The sequence below is a fragment of the Chelonoidis abingdonii genome, chromosome 22 (assembly GCF_003597395.2).
Source record: "Chelonoidis abingdonii isolate Lonesome George chromosome 22, CheloAbing_2.0, whole genome shotgun sequence".
In the NCBI taxonomy this organism is placed as follows: Eukaryota; Metazoa; Chordata; order Testudines; family Testudinidae; genus Chelonoidis; species Chelonoidis abingdonii.
The window spans coordinates 23,994,470-24,012,475 of record NC_133790.1 but is presented as its reverse complement, the minus strand read 5'-3'; the positions used below and the strand labels follow the sequence as shown (position 1 = coordinate 24,012,475).

Genomic DNA, 18,006 nt, shown 5'->3' with positions numbered 1-18,006 from the left:
ACTTTTCCTTGCCCTTTGTACCCTGCTTGGAGGGGTTGTTGCTTTCACTTATCCTTTTTGAGCTCCACCCCCGTTGTTAAATAACACGGGCCTGGCCAGTTGTGCAATTGGTGAAAAGAAAACCCTTGAATTCTAAAAGCATGTAACAAAGGCTGACTTGGTTTAGGATATCATTTTTGGGTTACGTTCCAGTACCGTGTGGAGTAGCTGCTGTCAGCAACTGAATGGTATTGCATTGCACTGCTCTTTACTTCCTTTTCTTCCCCTGTCTGGGACGAGTGTTCTCCCTCTCTCCTGGTGGTGGAATTGATCTGATTTAGAGGCCTCCTTCTCACAGCTTTCAAAACCAACTCTCTTCTGAAGACAGCAAGTAAGAGAGTGTGTGGGAGGGAGGGGATAGATTTGAAAAGGGACAACACCAGTACAGCTAACTCTAAGTGTCCACAACTCATGAATCGCATCCCCCCAAATCATGAGAGTGGTGTCAAAATAACCATTTTTTTTAAATTGGGGTTCTTTTCCTTGGGCCTCTGTTTGCTGAGCCTTTAGAGAACACTTAGATCCATCTTTCCCAGCATTGCTCTGCAGCTGTGAAGACTAGAAACTTTTTTTAAATTAAAGTTGAGCTTCTTACCTGATCACATGCCTCTGGGAGCTGGGGCTTTATGGAAAACATCACGAGATTCATGATAAAATGGAAAGAGTTGGCACAGTATCTGGTGATATCAGACTTCAAACTCCCCTTGGATCCTTCAGCTAGCTCTGTGAGTGAAGGAAGTGTAGGGCGATATGTGTGATATACCCCCTGCACCCATTCTTGTGTCCCCTCCATGTGTGACACCCTGGGCTGTCTTTTCCCTGGAGAGGATGCCCTACCAGTCAGACTGCCAGATGTGGAAGGGAACAGCAAATTCTCATTTCCCCCTCCTTCATGTGCTGTGATGGGGCTGGGGGCACACAGCCCGCGCGCTCTAGTGACTAAGGTGTATGGTAAGATCATTCTGCAGTGCATTGCATGTACAACTCCCCTCCACCTGTACCCACCTCTTCCCCCATCATCTTCCTTGTAAATCCCCACTCAGCCACACCAATCCCTGCAGATCCATTGCCCTTCCTGGAGCAGGGACACACAGGAGCAGCAGGGGCCCTTGCAAGTGGCTCCCTCCCACAGTCGCCTTCCCTCCAGCTTCTACAGAACCGCCTCTCTTCCCCTTGCCTGAGAGCACAAGCTGGGGCTGGTTCCACAGGGATGGGGCAGAAGGTAGCTCTCACTGCCTGTAACCATTTCTAGCCCCCTCTAGTCTGATGGGGTGCAGGTATCAGGCATGGTGCAAACCCCACCGAAGTCAAGGCGGGTCTTTCCATGGACTGCAATTGGCGTTCGGGGTCAGGCCCCTGGTCAATAATGTGCTATGGGAGGCTAGTGTCTCTGAGAGCTGTTCCACCATCCCCTCACCCTGCTGCTCACCCAGCCCTGAGCCATAGCACCCAGGCCACTACGGAGTGAGAGGACCATCGGCATCGCTCTCAGCTGCTCCCATCCCATTTCAGAGCTGCCCTTTGCCCTCTGGCTTTACCTCCACACTCCCCAGTAGCCAGACTTCCTGTCGACTTCGCCAGTCACATCCCCCACATCCAGGTCAGGATGGAAAGTTTATAAGCTGGTTTTATTTATTTGAGTAACGCTACAGGTGAAACCAGTGAAATCGTGTTTACGGCACCTCTTCCCGCTGTGGTTTACCGCTCTTTCTTCATCTTTCCAGGCTTTGAAATAAACATCTTAGGGGCCTGAAAACATACTGTCTTTCCTCAGGAGTGTTGCTGTTTGAGGGCCGACAGAACCCCCTTGTCCTCCCCCAAACTGGGCCCGGCTGCTTCACATGGTCCTGAGGCTGACACAGCTTCACTGCTCTCACTCTGGTTTTCATCCGGCTTGGCCCAGGCTCGTCGTTCCCAGCACAGCTCTGCAAGTGCCAGCACCTGAGCATTTCCACACGTGCAACCGATGGCAGATGGTCTGCCCAGCATGGAGGTGCAACTCCATGACCCCCACTCCTAGAGGGCCAGGAGCCAGCTGTATAGGCCAGAGAGGGGGCCGGGCCGGGGGTGCTGACTCCCCCCAGCATGGCTCCAATGCAGCCCTGTCCCCACTTCACCCCAGAGCCAGTGGGGGAGGGCAGCAATGAATATTCCTATAGGTCCAATTGTCCCTGAAGACACAGGCTGCGCAAGTGGCCTGGCCTCTGCTCCCGTGGGTTAACTGAGTGCAGTGACTTTGGCGCTCAAGTCTCCATGCTCCATTTGCTAGGGTTGAAACCACTGAGTTTCATACGGTTTCCAGCCCAGACTGTTCAGTGACCAGGTGCCCCTGAAACTCAGCCCATCCTGAGATCAGCTGGGTCACCCAGGGTTACCCACCTGCCCCCATTTTGGGATCTTTAACAAAATACAAAACCATGTAAGTTTCACCTAGTCCATCACTTAAGTTTCCCATGGGCTCAACTAGTGCAGAGCTGATAACAAAGTCCTGTTTCAGCGTAGGTCCTACCAACACCTGGGGCGGGGGTGGGGGCTTTAAAAGTTCTTGGTAACCGAATAGTATTTCTTTTGGTTTGGGGTTTAGAATGCAAGACTTTCTCTGCCAGCTGGTGAGAACTTCACAGCCAGCTGCATTTTTTCAACTGAAACTACAGCAATTGATTGTGTGTCCTTTTAGGATGCTCTGTGTAGAAGCCAGTTGGGATAGATTTGAAAGAGTCTGTTTTTGGCAGCATTGATAAGGTACCTTCACCTCCGCCATTCTTTGCAAGCGTGTCGTTAAAATGTATGCCATGTTCTGAGTTCAACCGCAGTTCAACGGGGTCACAATAAACTTGGGAGCGTAACGGCTGGCGGTGACTCCAGCTGGGAATACACAGCTCAGGCAGTGGTGAGGAGCTGTCAGTTCGCAAAGCAACCTGGCTCAAGAGAGTGGCGGGGGTGGGAAGGGAAAGTCATGACCTATGGTCCATTATGGTTATGTCAAACGTAAATTGTAAATTCTGGGTTGCTGACAGGCCCCAAGAACTGTCTTGACTGTGTCTTGTCTGAATCCAAGATGTAAAGATTTCATTAAGGAGCCAAGACACGCAGGAACTATTCATATTGACACAGCAGAATATTTGCTTTTTCCTTTGTTTTGTTTCTTACCGGGCAGGGACATGGCAAGCCATGTTCCCTGCTCTTGCCCACCCAGGGCCCAAGCTGTAGCCACCTCTCTTGATTAAGCAGATATTAGAAACACTGAATTGCCCAAGCCAATTGGGCGAGCAATGAGCTGTGGGTCATCTGCTCCCCCTTGATTTTTACTGGCAGCCTGCTGCCTGGGGCAGCTTCCTGCCCTGGCTTAGAAGAATGATTATTTGAACACCTGATGGCAAAGAACGGTGCATCAGTTTACAGCAGGTTAACTTGCATGTAAACAGACTAGGGGCTGAATTTTTCCATGTGCAGCTTGGTTACATGCAGGAGAACTTCCTCTGGTTTGGTTACAATATCTATTGTCCTGAAGTACTAGGAATTGGGAGGAGACATGTAAATATTACATCAACTGATAATTCTTTCTGTAATAATTAATGCTTCCCAGGGTACTGTCCTGAAAGCCCCAGCGCTGAAATCTTCTAGTTCTTATTGTGCAGGGATGGCATTGGACAGTGGCAGTGCAAGCTTCCCTAAACTGTCTCATCTCAAGCTGGAGATCCCATCTTTGCTTCCATTGGCTGCCAACAGTCAGCCAGGCCACTGATCATTGCCTACTGCCCTGTGGCTTTTGGTAACGTGTCCATTATCCTTATGCATATTACCCATTAATATCCGCCCTACCCCCATGGTGAGAGACGCTGGACAGACACAGAAGAAGGGCCACGGTCTCCACAAGGTAGATGATTAATGTAAGAAAAATGTCAACAGGTGCTAAGTGCCGTCCTGCTGTGCAGCATGGCTCCTGACCAGGAGCGCCTGCCTCAGGGCAGTGTCAAAACCAGCACAGACACCCCACACGGTGTGGTTGAGGACTCGATTTCACCAAGCCAGTGACAAATGGGAATTCCTGCATCACTAACAGTCTTACTATGGAGCCTCAGGCAGTCCCCTTCGGCCATGTCCTTACTACCACTTTTGTCTGCAAAACTTATGCCGCACAGCCCTGAGCAAAAACACACCCCTGAGCGTCATAAGTTTCACCAGCATAAGTGGCAGCGTGCACAGCACTGTGTCCATGGCAGAGCTTCTCCTGCTGACATAGCCACCGCCCCTTGTTGGGGGTGGCTCAGTTATACCAAGGGGAGAGTTCTCCTGTCAGCATAGAGCTGCTGCACAAGAGGTCTCACAATGGTGCAGCCGCATCAGTACAGCTGTGCCACTGGAAGCTATCTAGTGTAGACACGGCCTTGGATTCTCCAGTTTATCCTGCCACCCAGACAAACTGGGCTTAGTGATAAATGGGCACCTGCACAAAAAATCACACTACATTCAGGCTGCTTCCAGTCTCAAGAGACCAGCCACTTACCCTCAGATCAGTTGCTACCCTGGATCTTACACCAAAGGCAACACCGGGGGCCAGTCCTGTGAAAAATTGTTTAGAGGTTCATTAACTAGGAAAACGGAATAAGAGAATTATTTTCAGGTTAATGCAAGCAAACATACACATACCAATGAGTTACACTCCAAATGCTCTAGCCTCTGTTTGCCAGAAGCTCGGAATGAGTGACAAGAGATGGATCATCTGTACTGTTCATTACCTCTGGGGCACCTAGCACTCGCCGCTGTCGGAAGACAGGATACTGAACTAGATGGACCTTTGGTCTCACCCAGTAGGGCCATTCTTATGTTCTTAAATCCTAAGAGTGACAGAATTGTAGTGATCTGTCAATTCCAAGTGTCTTTCAGGACAGACCCAGCAGGCAGCCCCCAGGGATCTCTGGCTTCAGTTTAGAGTCTCTCACCATTCAGAGTTCAAACAGCCAAAAAGACACAGTTTCTTCTAGTCAGGGATTTTTATCCCTTCTCCCAGAGTTCAAGATGGTGGGACAAGTTCATGTGCATGTCTCCTCTTCATGGGTGGGGGTGGGGAGTAATGCAATCAACAAAGTCTTTTGTCCTCTGATGTTACCCAATGGTTTGTCTAGTGTCTGTTGGCCTTCTTTTGTTGGGGAGGAGATAACACTTGCTGTGGCAAACTGGTATTTCACACCAGCTAATGCGTCACTCCTGACTGGGAGGTTTGCAGTTCCAGAGCAAACTCTTAACACTTAAATCTCTTAAATATATATAATGGGCTATAGATATAAGTGAGATTCATGCATGCAGCATTTCATAGAGTCTAAATGCATTATTGTAAGACTAATACCTGTTCTGAGGAAAACTAACATCCGGGTGACCTGGTCTGGTCTCCAGATATGAGGCTGTCAGTTCTTAGCTCATGCCTGCAGCTTGGGCAAGAGCATCACAGTTACATTTTCTATTGTCACTGAATTGCCCCCAACCATCCGTCCACCTGCACCTCGTCCCGGTGCCCCAGCCAGCCTGATACACCACTCCCACCTCAAGGGCTGACCCAAAGCCCCTTGAAACAGACGGGAAAGCTCATAACTTCAAGGGGACCTGGCATCCTCTTGCACCCTGTTCACCCCCCATCCCCCAGGACTATGTGCCTGGAAGACAGCTCTGCAGAACAAGAGCGGCCCCTTCCTGGAAGGTTAAATGGAAGCATTTGCTTGGAATGAGGAGTTGATGCTGATGGCATTTTAGCAATATTAGGCCATCGCTGGTGCTCATGGCAGGACCACGGCCCGAACTCTCCCTTTCCTGCTCCCTCCCCTTGCTGCTTGTGTCCTGCTTCATTCGGGGAGTCTCTTTGGGTCTATCAGGGCTGGGGGACTGTGCTGGCCACACTGCTGCCCTCAGACATGCCAGCTGGGTAGGGAAGAGGGGGTGCAAACAAAGCCTCCAGAGTGGGAATGCCAGGTGGTGCAGTATGGCAGGTTGGCCAGCAGAGCTTGGAGCTAAAAGCAACTGGAATGAGAGTGCACAGCTCCCCTGCTGGGATCACGCTCCATATTGCTGAGGGGTTTGGTGGCTACTGCATTAGTGTGTGATTGTTTGGACTTGCTTTTCCCTTCTCCTGCCGGCTGTTCTCCTTCCTGTTCTACCTGTTAAACGAGCCGTCGCCAGGCTGCAGTCTCCCAGCCTCGGTCTCTAAGTGCTTGTGGCAGCTCTTGCGTGAAAGCAGATGGAAACGTGTCTGCGTCGTGCTGGAGCCAGACTTCAGACAATGTTTTCTTGAGTCTCGTTTGAACATTGATTGTTTCCTGTGACACACAAGCGACTGGGAACAGAATTCTCTCTACCTAAGCCCCGTGCAGCTTTAATGGGAGGTGACAGTGTCCTGAGAGCTGTGTGTAATCCCAGAGCCGTCTCCTCCGATTCTGCTAGCTGCTATTTCTCCCATCCAGAGCTTTAGGTGGGTGGGGTGGAAGCTCCCTCTGAATGGCAGGTAGAGGGGCAGCCATCTCCAGGCTGGGAATGGGCTTCCCAGTAGTTCCTACTGTTTCTCCTACAGCAGCTCCTCGGTGGCTGGTTCCCTGTGCTGCCCACCCACCTTGGTGGCTGGCGCCATGTCCCATCCCCATCTCACTCTGGCAGCTGACGCACATATTCCTGGCTCAGGTGTCTCCATAAGGACCAATGGTGGCTGGAAGGCTGGACTGCGCTGGGCCCAGGAGTCATAGAATCATAGAATATCAGGGTTGGAAGGGACCTCAGCAGGTCATCTAGTCCAACCTCCTGCTCAAAGCAGGACCAGCCCCAACTAAATTATCGCAGCCAGGGCTTTCTCAAGCCTAACCTTAAAAAACTCTAAGGAAGGAGATTCCACCACCTCCCTAGGAAATCAATTCCAGTGCTTCACCACCCTCCTAATGAAAAAGTTTTTCCTAATATCCAGCCTAGACCTCCCCCACTGCAACGTGAGACCATTACTCCTTGTTCTGTCATCTGGTTACACTGAGAACAGTCTAGATCCATCTTCTTTGGAACCCCCTTTCAGGTAGTTGAAAGAAGCTATCAAATCCCCCCTCATTCTTCTCTTCTGCAGACTAAACAATCCCAGTTCCCACAGCCTCTCCTCATAAGTCATGTGCTCCAGCCCCCTAATCATTTTTGTTGCCCTCCGCTGGACTCTTTCCAATTTTTCCACAGCCTTCTTATAGTGTGGGGCCCAAAACTGGACACAGTACTCTAGATGAGGCCTCACCAATGCTGAATAGAGGGGAATGATCATGTCCCTTGATCTGCTGGCAGTGCCCCTACTTATATAGCCCAAAATGCCGTTAGCCTTCTTGGCAACAAGGGCACACTGTTGACTCATATCCAGCTTCTCGTCCACTGTAACCCCTAGGTCCTTTTCTGCAGAACTGCTGCCTAGCCATTCGGTACCTAGTCTGTAGCAGTGCATGGGATTCTTCTGTCCTAAGTGCAGGACTCTGCACTTGTCCTTGTTGAACCTCATCAGGTTTCTTTTGGCCCAGTCCTCTAATTTGTCTAGTTCCCTCTGTATTCTATCCCTACCCTCCAGCATATCTACCACTCTTCCCAGTTTAGTGGCATCCGCAAACTTGAGTCCAACCTGTGCCTTGGTAGCTGGCCTGATGTCATGTGCTGCCGTGGCTGCTCCTTCCCCACCAGGTCCTGTTCTGACCTCTATGAGCTACTGAGGGGGTGAAAAACAAGGGGGGGGGACAGAAACCTAGATCTACCCCTCCCCAGTGTTTCCATTGCAGGGGCGCTAGCCCACTCCACGGCCCAGTTCCACCAGCCCAGGCTCTAGGTGCATATGAATCTCTACAAACCACCAATCCACCCAGAGCCCATATCAGCCTCTTTCCCACCGAGCACCCCTTTCAATCCACCTCCCTGACAAAGCTTGGGAGCAGCGGCCTCCTGTTGTAGCCTGAAAGCCAGTGGATGACTCTTGGCAAGTCTCTTCATCTCTCTGGGCCTCAGTTCCCCATCTATTAAATGGGAAACTTCTTTCATTTCGCCCACCTTCTGCTTCACTATTTCGACTGTAAGCCCTGCGGGGTAGGATCAGTGTCCCTGTTTGTTTGAACAGCGCCAAGCACCAGGGGTTCTGGTCTCGGGTGGAGCATCTGTGCTCTAGCATAACACACACATTAATGGTTGTAATCCTTCAGACAAGGTGACTTCCCAGGAGAACAGCCCCTCATTGCTCTGTTTCTCTGATTTGTTGCCCAGCAGCGAGACACCGAGCTGCCTGTCGTGCCCAACAGAGGAGAGACACTTGGAAAAGCCAAGCGGAACCGCAGGTCAGGAAGCCTCCAGCACCAATGGCTGTGTGAAAGAAAAGGACAGCAGACAGTATGCCCTTCACAGATCCCACAGGTAAGGTCCCAGCTGGGAGCAGTGGCTAAAACAGTGGGGTGAGGTTTTGTGTGTGTGTGGGGGGGGTGTACATAGCCATCCTCCTAACTCCCCTGCAGGATCCCCACAGTCTCCATTGAATCTTCTGTGTCTCCATTGGGTCTCCTGTGAGAGTCTACAATAGTCGAGTCGCTCCATTAACTCACCCAGCAGAGCTCCCTGCCCTCCGCCACTCCGATAACCTGTCGTTCCTATCCCATTCTGAGAGCGATGGCTTCACACCTGCTTCTGAGGCACAGACCCTTATTAGCTCAGTTCCACTAATGCACATAGGCCCGCCGCCCCCAGGAACTTCAGTCTTCCCCTTGTGGCAGCAGGGTTTCTGCAGTGTCACCCACACTTGCTACACTGCCCCTCCGCCCCCAGGATGCTGCAGCAGCCACGGGTCCTCTCTTCCAAAATGGCTGCCTGCAGCGGGCACTTGAGTGAACATGCATCCAAGCAGTGGATGGGCTCCATTTCAAACTGGTTTTAGAACAGGGTGGCCACAACCATGGGTCTGGCCTGAGCCCTCCCTGCCTCCCAGCCACACAGGGCCAGGCTGACGTCCCCCACATGGGTCTGGCCCCAGCTTCCTCCATCATGTCCCCAACATGCAGGGCTGACCGAGGCCACCCTTGCCAGCCCATGCACGGGGCCACCTGAGGCCCCCCTCTGGCTGCTGCGTGCGGGGCAGGTCAGCTGGCCTGAGACACTCTCCCTAGACCTCCCTCTAGCACGGGGCTGGCATAGCCACTTGTTCCCCCACACACACCACACGTTCCTCCATGCCCCACTAGGAGTTCCATCCCACTTATTTGGCTAAACTGTGCATGTGTCCAGTTTGCTCTTGCCAGCTGACGCTCAGTTGGTAAGCACAAACAGGACACATGCTCAGTTTTGCCTGAAAAGATGGGATGGCCGGGACAAAACGGGACATATGATCACCTTAGCTTAGAACGGGTTTGAAGGCAGGCCACCTGCCAGCATCCCAGTACTCTGCTGTGGATGATGGAGGTGCTAGCCGTGGAGACTCACCATAAGAGATTCCCTTCTGCCCATGCCTAGATCACAGACCAACAGCACAGGGCTTGTTAGGGCAGAGGTTCTTTATCAATTCTTTCTTAACTTGGGGTGGCTTGAAAGGGGAAAAATGAATCAAAAGTTTATAAATGATGTGAACAGCCTTTCCAAGCCCTGCTTGTTAAATTATTGCTGGGATTAAAGCTGATCCGTTTGGTTAAAGCTGCTAGAGACATAGAGAGAGAGAGAAAGCACATTTCATATCTTCAGATTTCAAGCTAACCAGCGCAATAATCTGAAGTGTATTTTTAATTAGACTTTGATGACAATCAGAGAGAAACAATTCAAGTCAGATGAACTCAGGGAGAAAGTTTCTACATCAAAAACAAAAGAAGTTATCTGCAGAAACCAGGAAGGGCTCTACAAGAATCTGCATGGGGCTGAGGGGAGGAGGTTAAAGTTTCATTCTCCTGTCATCCCCTAGGCCATGGAAGTGCCGGAACTGAAAAACTGGATAAGCTGTCAAGAGGCAATGGAAAGGACTGAAAACCGAATAGCCGCATTTTCAGAGGTGCTGAGCAGTCACAGCTCCTACTGAAATAAATTAGGTCATGAATATACATGAAAGATCGTGGAAGCAGATTGGATGAGTGTTTAATTATTAAAACCCTGGACTGGGGGCTTAGGGTATCTGGGATCAATTCCCAACTCTGCTACAGACTCATTGGGTGACCTTGGGCAAGTCATTTAATCTTTCTGGGCCTTAGTTCCTAATCAGTAAACTGGGAATAGAAATACTTCTCTTTCCTATCTATTTAGGCTGTAAGTTCCTTGGGGCAGGATCTATTTCTCACTATATATCTACAATGGGGCTGTAATCTCAGCTGAGGTCCCTAGGGGTTACCATAAAAAACAGCAATCATTTATGTTGGATTGTTGTTAAGGTGGGTGCTATATGGGTGTTAGTCCCTCCTAACTGAAGATCTGGTCAGATCTTTCAAGGGGACCCTAAGATTGCCCAGATATTACAGGTTTATAACTGGGGCAGGTGTTAATTTTTTCCTGCTCAGATTTCCCTCCCCTTTCCCTGACAGAGTTGATGTTCAGGGAGCAGAGAACGCCTCCTGGAATCTGTCCCAAAGCTGTCATCACATTAGTTATTTTGCCTGCTTCTCCGGTGAGTTTGTGATTCCCGTCCCTCTCCAGAGCCAGATGTTTCAGTGAAGGAACATGGGAGTTGCCAATCCGGGACAAGCCATTGGTCATTCTAGACTGGAGGACCCTGCCAATCAGTGCCCCTTGGGCTAGTTAGTGAGGTTTGTGCCACATCTGTGGCAATAGCAATCTGGAAGGGGCCACATGCCATCTTGGTCAGTGGTAAAGTCAGCTCTTGCACACCGCCATGTTTGGGGTGGTTTGCTATGGGAAGGGGAGATGTCCAGCATGAACCTAGACATGGCAGGAGGTGGCGCTGCTGATGCAGTAGGCAGAGCTCTCTCCGGAGGCACCTGAAATGGGCAGGGCCTGGGGCAGGATGCTCTGCTACAAAGTAGAGACCTTGGTGGACCAGTCTCCTCCCAGAACCTCAACTACCTTCTGCATTACTCTGGCCATTGGCACAAAAGCAGAAGCCACCTACTGGAGTAGCTGGGATGCCTTCAGCTTCCCAACACTAGGGCCAGGCCATGGTGCTGGGGAGTGATTCCAGGAGGATCCCAGCACAGAGCCTCTGACTGGGCCTGCTTTGGATGGTGGAGTTTTGTGCCTTCTTGCTCTGAGGTCAGTGTGAGAATTATCTGGGCTTGGGGAGCGAAAGCAAAGCCCAGCGTGTGAAGCAGGTGGGCTTTCAGGTAGAGTGTCCATGATCAGGAGGACTGCGGTGGGAGGGAGAGATTCCAGGGGCCCGATGACGCAAGGGGCTCTGAAAGAGTATGCGGGGAGGGGGGATGTCAAATGGGGGAGCTGAATTTCAAGAAAGCTTTGGTGTGATGTTAGGAAAGGCCAGAGCAGGTTGGAGCCATGCTTCAGCTAGCCCAGCATCCTGTCTCCAGCAGTGGCCAGCACCTGATGTTTCAGAGGAAACATTCAGAGACTGTTACAGAATAATGCCCACAGAGGGTGTTGTTTCCTAACCCCTGGCAATTAGAGATCAGCCCATGCCATGACACGTGAGGGGATTTCTCTCCATTGAAAGACCATTTGGAGGGAGGCTCTGATGGAGGATCTCTGAGGGTGTGAGTCTTCTGAAAATCCTCCCAGGAGGAAAGCCAGCAAGATGAAGCTTGAAACAGGAGGACCGATTATATTCTCTCGCCTCAGTTGTGCAGGAAGTCGGACTAGCTGATGCAGTGGTCCCTTCTGGCCTTCATATCTATGAATCTCCATTAAAGATCAGGAAAGGGGAACAGATGGAGTGTAACTCCATCACCGTACTGCAGCTTTCCATTTCTAAGGAGCCTGCTGCTCTGTCTGCAGAGGCAGCTGCCATGTTGTGAGGCAGAGGTGATACAGCATGTTAGAATGACCCACCGTGTTCTCTCTGGACACCTTACTTTTGTTCTTTTTTGGTTTGTTATTTTTCTTGATTTCCGATAAGTTGCTGACCCTGAAAGTGTATGGTTTTCTCTTGTCAGGAGGGAAAATGTAATGGGCAGACCAAAGGAAAACACTTATGGCAAAAAAATTAGGGAAGAAAACCAATCTGAGCACTATTTTCATAGAATTTGGGCAATACAGCGCTGGAGGGAATTGGCTTGTGATGATGACAAAATGTCCCTCTGCATCTGCATGGAGACAGATGTCTGAGTTTGAAGACAGACAGGGATCCTCCTCAAAATGACATTTCTTTTACCTTAACACAGATAAAGGGCTCATCAAGCCTGTTACCAAGAAGGATGTGTGCCACGTCTCCTAATGAATGTTCCACTGGATCTCTGAATTACTTGAGAGGCAAAAAAGCAAGAGAATAAATATTTAAATGTTAATTGGAGGATGCAATGTAATTCCATCCACCTTTCTGTTCTGCAACAGAGGGACATGATGGTTGTTACCTTGCAAAAAAGCTTGTTCCTCTGCCTCTAAAAAGCAGTGTGCTGACCCAGAACCAGGCTGAAAAGAACCAGTGGTTTCAAGTGATTGGGACTGATTCTGCTCCCCATTATACTGGTGTAAATCAGGAATCCATCCACCAAGCCCAGTGTCCCGGGAACAGGTTGGAAAAGGGAAAAGGATGGTGGAAAGGGAGAATGTTTCCTGGAATGGGATGGAAAGCTGATAGATCTCAAAAGGGCCTAGGAACAGGAGCTGGGATCTAACCTCTCACAGGGAATTGTGGTGCATGTCGTTTCTCTATTCTGATGCAACGATGGGTGAAGGGCACCTGAGGCAGGCTACCAAACCACATCCTCAGAGATCCGCCATCAAAGCCTCCCTCCAAATGGTCTCTGCCACAGGACTGGCCCCTTTAAGAGGGAGTGGGGTCCAGTGTACCTGTGACTGAGCCTGCTGCCCAGCTGGGCTCAAGGGAAGGCTCCTAGGCCTTATAAAAGGGGAGACAGACAGCAGGCTGGGAAAGCTGGCTGCCCACTGACCTCTCCACTAATTCTGGATTCCATGCTTTGCCAGCAGGGGGCACTACAAGGCAGACACATCCTATGACAGTCTCCTTTCTCTCAGGACAAAATTGCTGACCCACATCAACAAAACAGACTCCCCTGGGTCTTGCAGTGTGGGTTCTGTTGTCTGTTTGGGCTGTGGGCTCTTCAGGGCAGGGGTGGTTTCCCCCTGTGTCTTTGTACTGAACAAAAAACAAGTGCCATTCTCTCTAGGGCGGTATGAAACCAAATGCCCCAAGCATGGGTCTGGGATGCAACATGCGCCTTGCTATTTGCAGCTTTCCAATACCCAAGGGAATTTGTCACAAAGGCAGAGGTGCTGAATTCCTCTGCCGTGGATGTGGCAGCCTTCATTGACTATTCTAATTTGTGTGGTGTTGCTGTGCACTGTTCAACATTTGCCACCCGTCACCATAGAGGTGGCTGCATTTCAGGGGATGATGAAAGCGATCCTGTAGTTAGAGACCTGGTGGTTAGCAGATGCCTGGTGCTTAGTGTGGTATCAGGGTGCTGGGAAAATGGCATAAAGCAAGAGTAAATTGGAAGGATTCTATTGTCTACCCTCCATCAGAATGTGGTGTTAGCCTAGTCTTGGCTTGCTAATTTTTTAGTAGTTTAGGCCTAGACTGTACCATATTTACACGTGTTGAGTGTGCAATTAGAACCACCAAAATAAACACTAGTAATATTATTATTTATATCTCAATGCCTGGAGCCCCATTAAAGATCACAAACATATGGTGAGAGGCAGACCTTGACCTGAAAAACTTATAAACAGAAAAGAAAGAGTGGGGAAGAGAGGGGCATTATCCCCATTTTACAGATGGGGAACTGAGGCCCAGAGAGTTTAAGGCCAGATCTTCAAAGGTAGTAAAGTGGCTTGAGATTTAGACACCTAAGAACATAATAATGGCTGTACTGGGTTAGACCAATGGTCCATCCAGCCCAGTATCCTGTCTTCTGACAGCGGCCAATGCCAGGTGCTTTAGAGTGAATGAACAGAACAGGTCATCATCAAGTGATCAATTCCCTGTCGCATTCCCAGCTTCTGACAAAGAGAGGCTACGGACACTTCAGAGCATGGTTTTGCATCCCTGCCCATGCTAGCTAATAGCCATTGCTGGACCTATTCTCCATGAACTTATCTAGTTCTTTTTTGAACCCTGTTATAACCTTGGCCTTCACAACATCCTCTGGCAAAGAGTTCCACAGGTTGACTATACATTATATGAAGATATACTTCCTTTTGTTTGTTTTAAACCTGCTGCCTGTTAATTTCATTTGTTGATCCCCTAGTTCTCATGTTATGAGAAGGAGTAAATAACACTTCTGTATTTACTTTCTCCACACCACTCATGATTTTATAGACCTCTATCACATCCCCCATTAGTCATCTCTTTTCCAAGCCAAAAAGTCCCAGTTTTATTAATCTCTCTTCATATGAAATCTCCTCCATACCCCTAATCGTTTTTGTTGCCCTTTTCTGTACTCTTTCCAATTCCAGTATATCTTTTTTGAGATGGGACAACCAGATCTGCAGTCAGTATTCAAGATGTGGGCGCATCATGGATTTATATAGAGGAATATGATATTTTCTGTTTTATTATCAATCCTTTTCCTAATGATTCCCAACATTCTGTTAACTTTTTTTAATGCCGCTGCACATTGAGTGAATGTTTTCAGAGAATGATCCACAATGACTCCCAAGATCTCTTTCTTGAGCAGGAACAGCTAACTTAGACCCCATCGTTTTATATGTAGAGTTGGGACTATGTTTTCCAATGTGCATTACTTTGCATTTGTCAACACTGAATTTCATCTGCCATTTTGTTGCTCAGTCACCCAGTTTTATGAGATTCCTTTGTAACTCTTCTCAGTCTACTTTGGACTTAACTATTTTGAGTAGTTTTGTATCATCTGCAAATTTTGCCACCTCACTGTTTAGTCATTAGTAAATTATCTAATTTATCTAATATGTTGAACAGTACTGATTCCAGTACAGACCTTGGGGGGACACCGCTATTTACCTCTCTCCATTCTGAGAACTGACCATTTAGTCCTATCCTTGGTTTCCTATCTTTTAACCAGTTCCCAATCCATGAGAGGACTTTCCCTCTTATTCCATGACAGCTTACTTTGTTTAAGAGCCTTTAGTGAGGGACATTGTCAAAGGCTTTCTGAAAATCTAAGTTCACGGGATCCCCTTGTCCACATGCTATCTGACTCCCTCAAAGATTTCTAGTAGACTGTTGAGACATGATTTTCCTTTACAAAAACCATGTTGACGCTTCCCCAACAAATCATGTTCATCTATGTGTCTGATCATTCTGTTCTTTACTATAGTTTCAACCAGTTTGCCTGGTACTGAAGTTGAGCTTACAGGCCTGTAAGTGCTGGGCTCACCTCTGGAGCCTTTTGAAAAAATTAGCGTCACATTAGCTATCCTCCAGTCATCTGGTATAGAAGCTGATTTAAACGATAGGTTACATACCACAATTAATAGTTCTGCAATTTCACATTTGAGTTCCTTTAGAACTCTTGGTAAATACCATCTGGTCCTGGAGACTGATTACTGTTTCATTTACCAATTTGTTCCAAAATCTCCTCTAATGACACCTCAATCTGGGACAGTTCCTCAGATCTGTCACCTACAAAGAATGGCTCAGGTTTGGGAATCTTCCTCACATCCTCAGCCATGAAGACCGATGCAAAAAACTCATTTAGTTTCTTTACCATGGCCCTATCTTCCTTGAGTGCTCCTTTAGCATCTCCATCATCCAGTGGCCCCACCGGTTGTTTAACAGGCTTCCTGCTTCTGATGTACTTAAAACGTTTTTTGCTGTTACTTTTGGAGTCTTCGGCTAGCTGTTCTTCACGTTCTTTTTTTGCCTTCCATACATCCCTACACCTACATACCTTTGAGACTCTGGACCAGATTGACTTGCCCAGGGTCACCTCGGCTCAGCCAGAAATTGAACACAGATCTCCTGAGGCACGGGACTGTGCCTTCCTTCCTGTTGTGGAATAGAGTGCACCTCAGTCGTGAGTAAGGGTAGCAGATGCTGGCCCCCTTTCAGCGGTGATAGTCTGGCTCCAGGTAGCTATGTAACTAGAAGATTGCTGCTCTCCTGATGCTGGCCAGAGTAATATATTTGTGATGGGACCCGTTTCTCCAAGTTAAAATAAACTAGTGAACAAATAACTTAGGGGCCAGAGAGGGAGGGGTATTCTGCTTGCTACACATTTACTACCTGAGCCCTGGCAATGACGGAGAGTTTCTTTACACGTTCCAAAAATACTTTACGGTTCAGTTATTCATGGCTCATGAGCAAAACATTAGCATCACGGTTAGTTTTGTAGGGCTATAAAAAAAAGTGTATTAAAAACACTAAACAATTGGGTTTTTATGGGAGCGTCATTTTGTTAGTAATTCAAGCCCTAGATAAGACCGATTCTACCCTGGGCCCTGTAAAGTGCAGTGAAAGCCCTGAATGTAAATCAGTGACAGCTGCAGAACAGCTCCTCCCCCTCCCTCTGCAGCCTTGTCGTTCTAAATATCTTCATGCTCTGATGATGTCCATGTATCAAGACTGTGTTGTTAATCCTTGTCCTTTCTTAGCTCCTATTCCATTCTAGTCTGGTTCTGCATCTGAGGATCTCAAGGCACTTTCCAAATAATAACTAAGTCTCACAACATCCCTTTGACACAGGTGTTCTCTCATTTTACAAATGGGGAAACCGAGGCACAGAAGTGTGCAAACAAATGTATCCACTAATTTTGGAGGCCTTAATTTTAGGGTTCCTAAACTGCAACACTCTCCCTCCTGACTTTCAGTAGCCGTAAACACCTGCAAGTCCACTTGACCTCTGGGGATGCTCAGCACTTCTGAAAATCAGCCCCCTGCTGTGTGGAATTTCCTGAAGTGCTCGGGGTTGGCTTAGCTGTGTGCCAATCATCACTAAGCACATTTGAAAATCCGACTCCATGTGACTGGACCAAGGTGTCACTGGGGGTCAGTGACACAGCCAGGAATACAATCCAGGAAACCTGACTCATTATCACTTGCTTTACTCACTAGACAGCACTTCCTCCCTTCCTGAGAATGTTTGGTTTGCTTAACGGATAACCACAAATTAACTGTCATAGTTTAAACTAAGTGCCCCCAAATTCATTTAACTACAGTATTTGCATTTAATTTAAACATAATGAGATTATGTGCTGCATGTTTCAAAATGTAAAAAAAAATACCCAGGAACATATTTTTCTGAGGTTTAACAACTGTGTAAGAGAGATATATATCTCATTATACTACCATAACACCTCAATAAATATGTTTTTGTAGTCAGCTGATGTTTAACATACATTAACTCTTATTAAATTTAGAGAAATGTATCTAGTTGCCATAATTATTGTATGCGAATTAAATGCCAATTAATTATTTAAAACATATTTACCGAGGGTAACAAAACTTATAAATCCGTTACGGAGCTGTTAACCTCGATAAATATTTTTAAAATTATCAACTGGCATGTGAGTAACATATAGCAACTATCTCATTATATATATATATTAAATCCCGAGAGGAGACAGTTAATTTAAAGCATGACCAAATTGCTCATAACATTGTAATTAAGCATTTACCCTGCATTATAGATCTGCCATGAAACCCAATCTTTCATGGTACAGCAGAAAGGTGCAGAAAACGTCCTTCAAACAGGACTATCTGGGAATTGAGGAAGTGGATGGAAACAAGATTGATTGACATGGGTCAACTGATTGTCCTTTTTTCTCTCAAGCCCCTCACACAATGAGGAGTACACGCCACCACCCCCATCCCGGGGGAAGAAAAAGAAAAAGAAATCCACACGTAAGAAGAGGAGAAGGTGAGTTCAGAGAGGGGGAAACCCCACA

At 48.1% G+C, this 18,006-nt stretch overlaps 1 protein-coding gene across 1 annotated transcript in view; it reads left to right on the top strand.

Moving 5' to 3' along the window:
* Positions 1 to 18,006, top strand: part of SRRM4 (serine/arginine repetitive matrix 4) — a 146,226-nt gene that overhangs the window by 95,592 nt on the left and 32,628 nt on the right. Inside the window, exons 2-3 of the mRNA XM_075059959.1 lie at positions 8,293 to 8,439; positions 17,892 to 17,978. Of these exons, the coding sequence (XP_074916060.1) occupies positions 8,293 to 8,439; positions 17,892 to 17,978 (234 nt within the window). The remainder of the gene's footprint in view (positions 1 to 8,292; positions 8,440 to 17,891; positions 17,979 to 18,006) is intronic.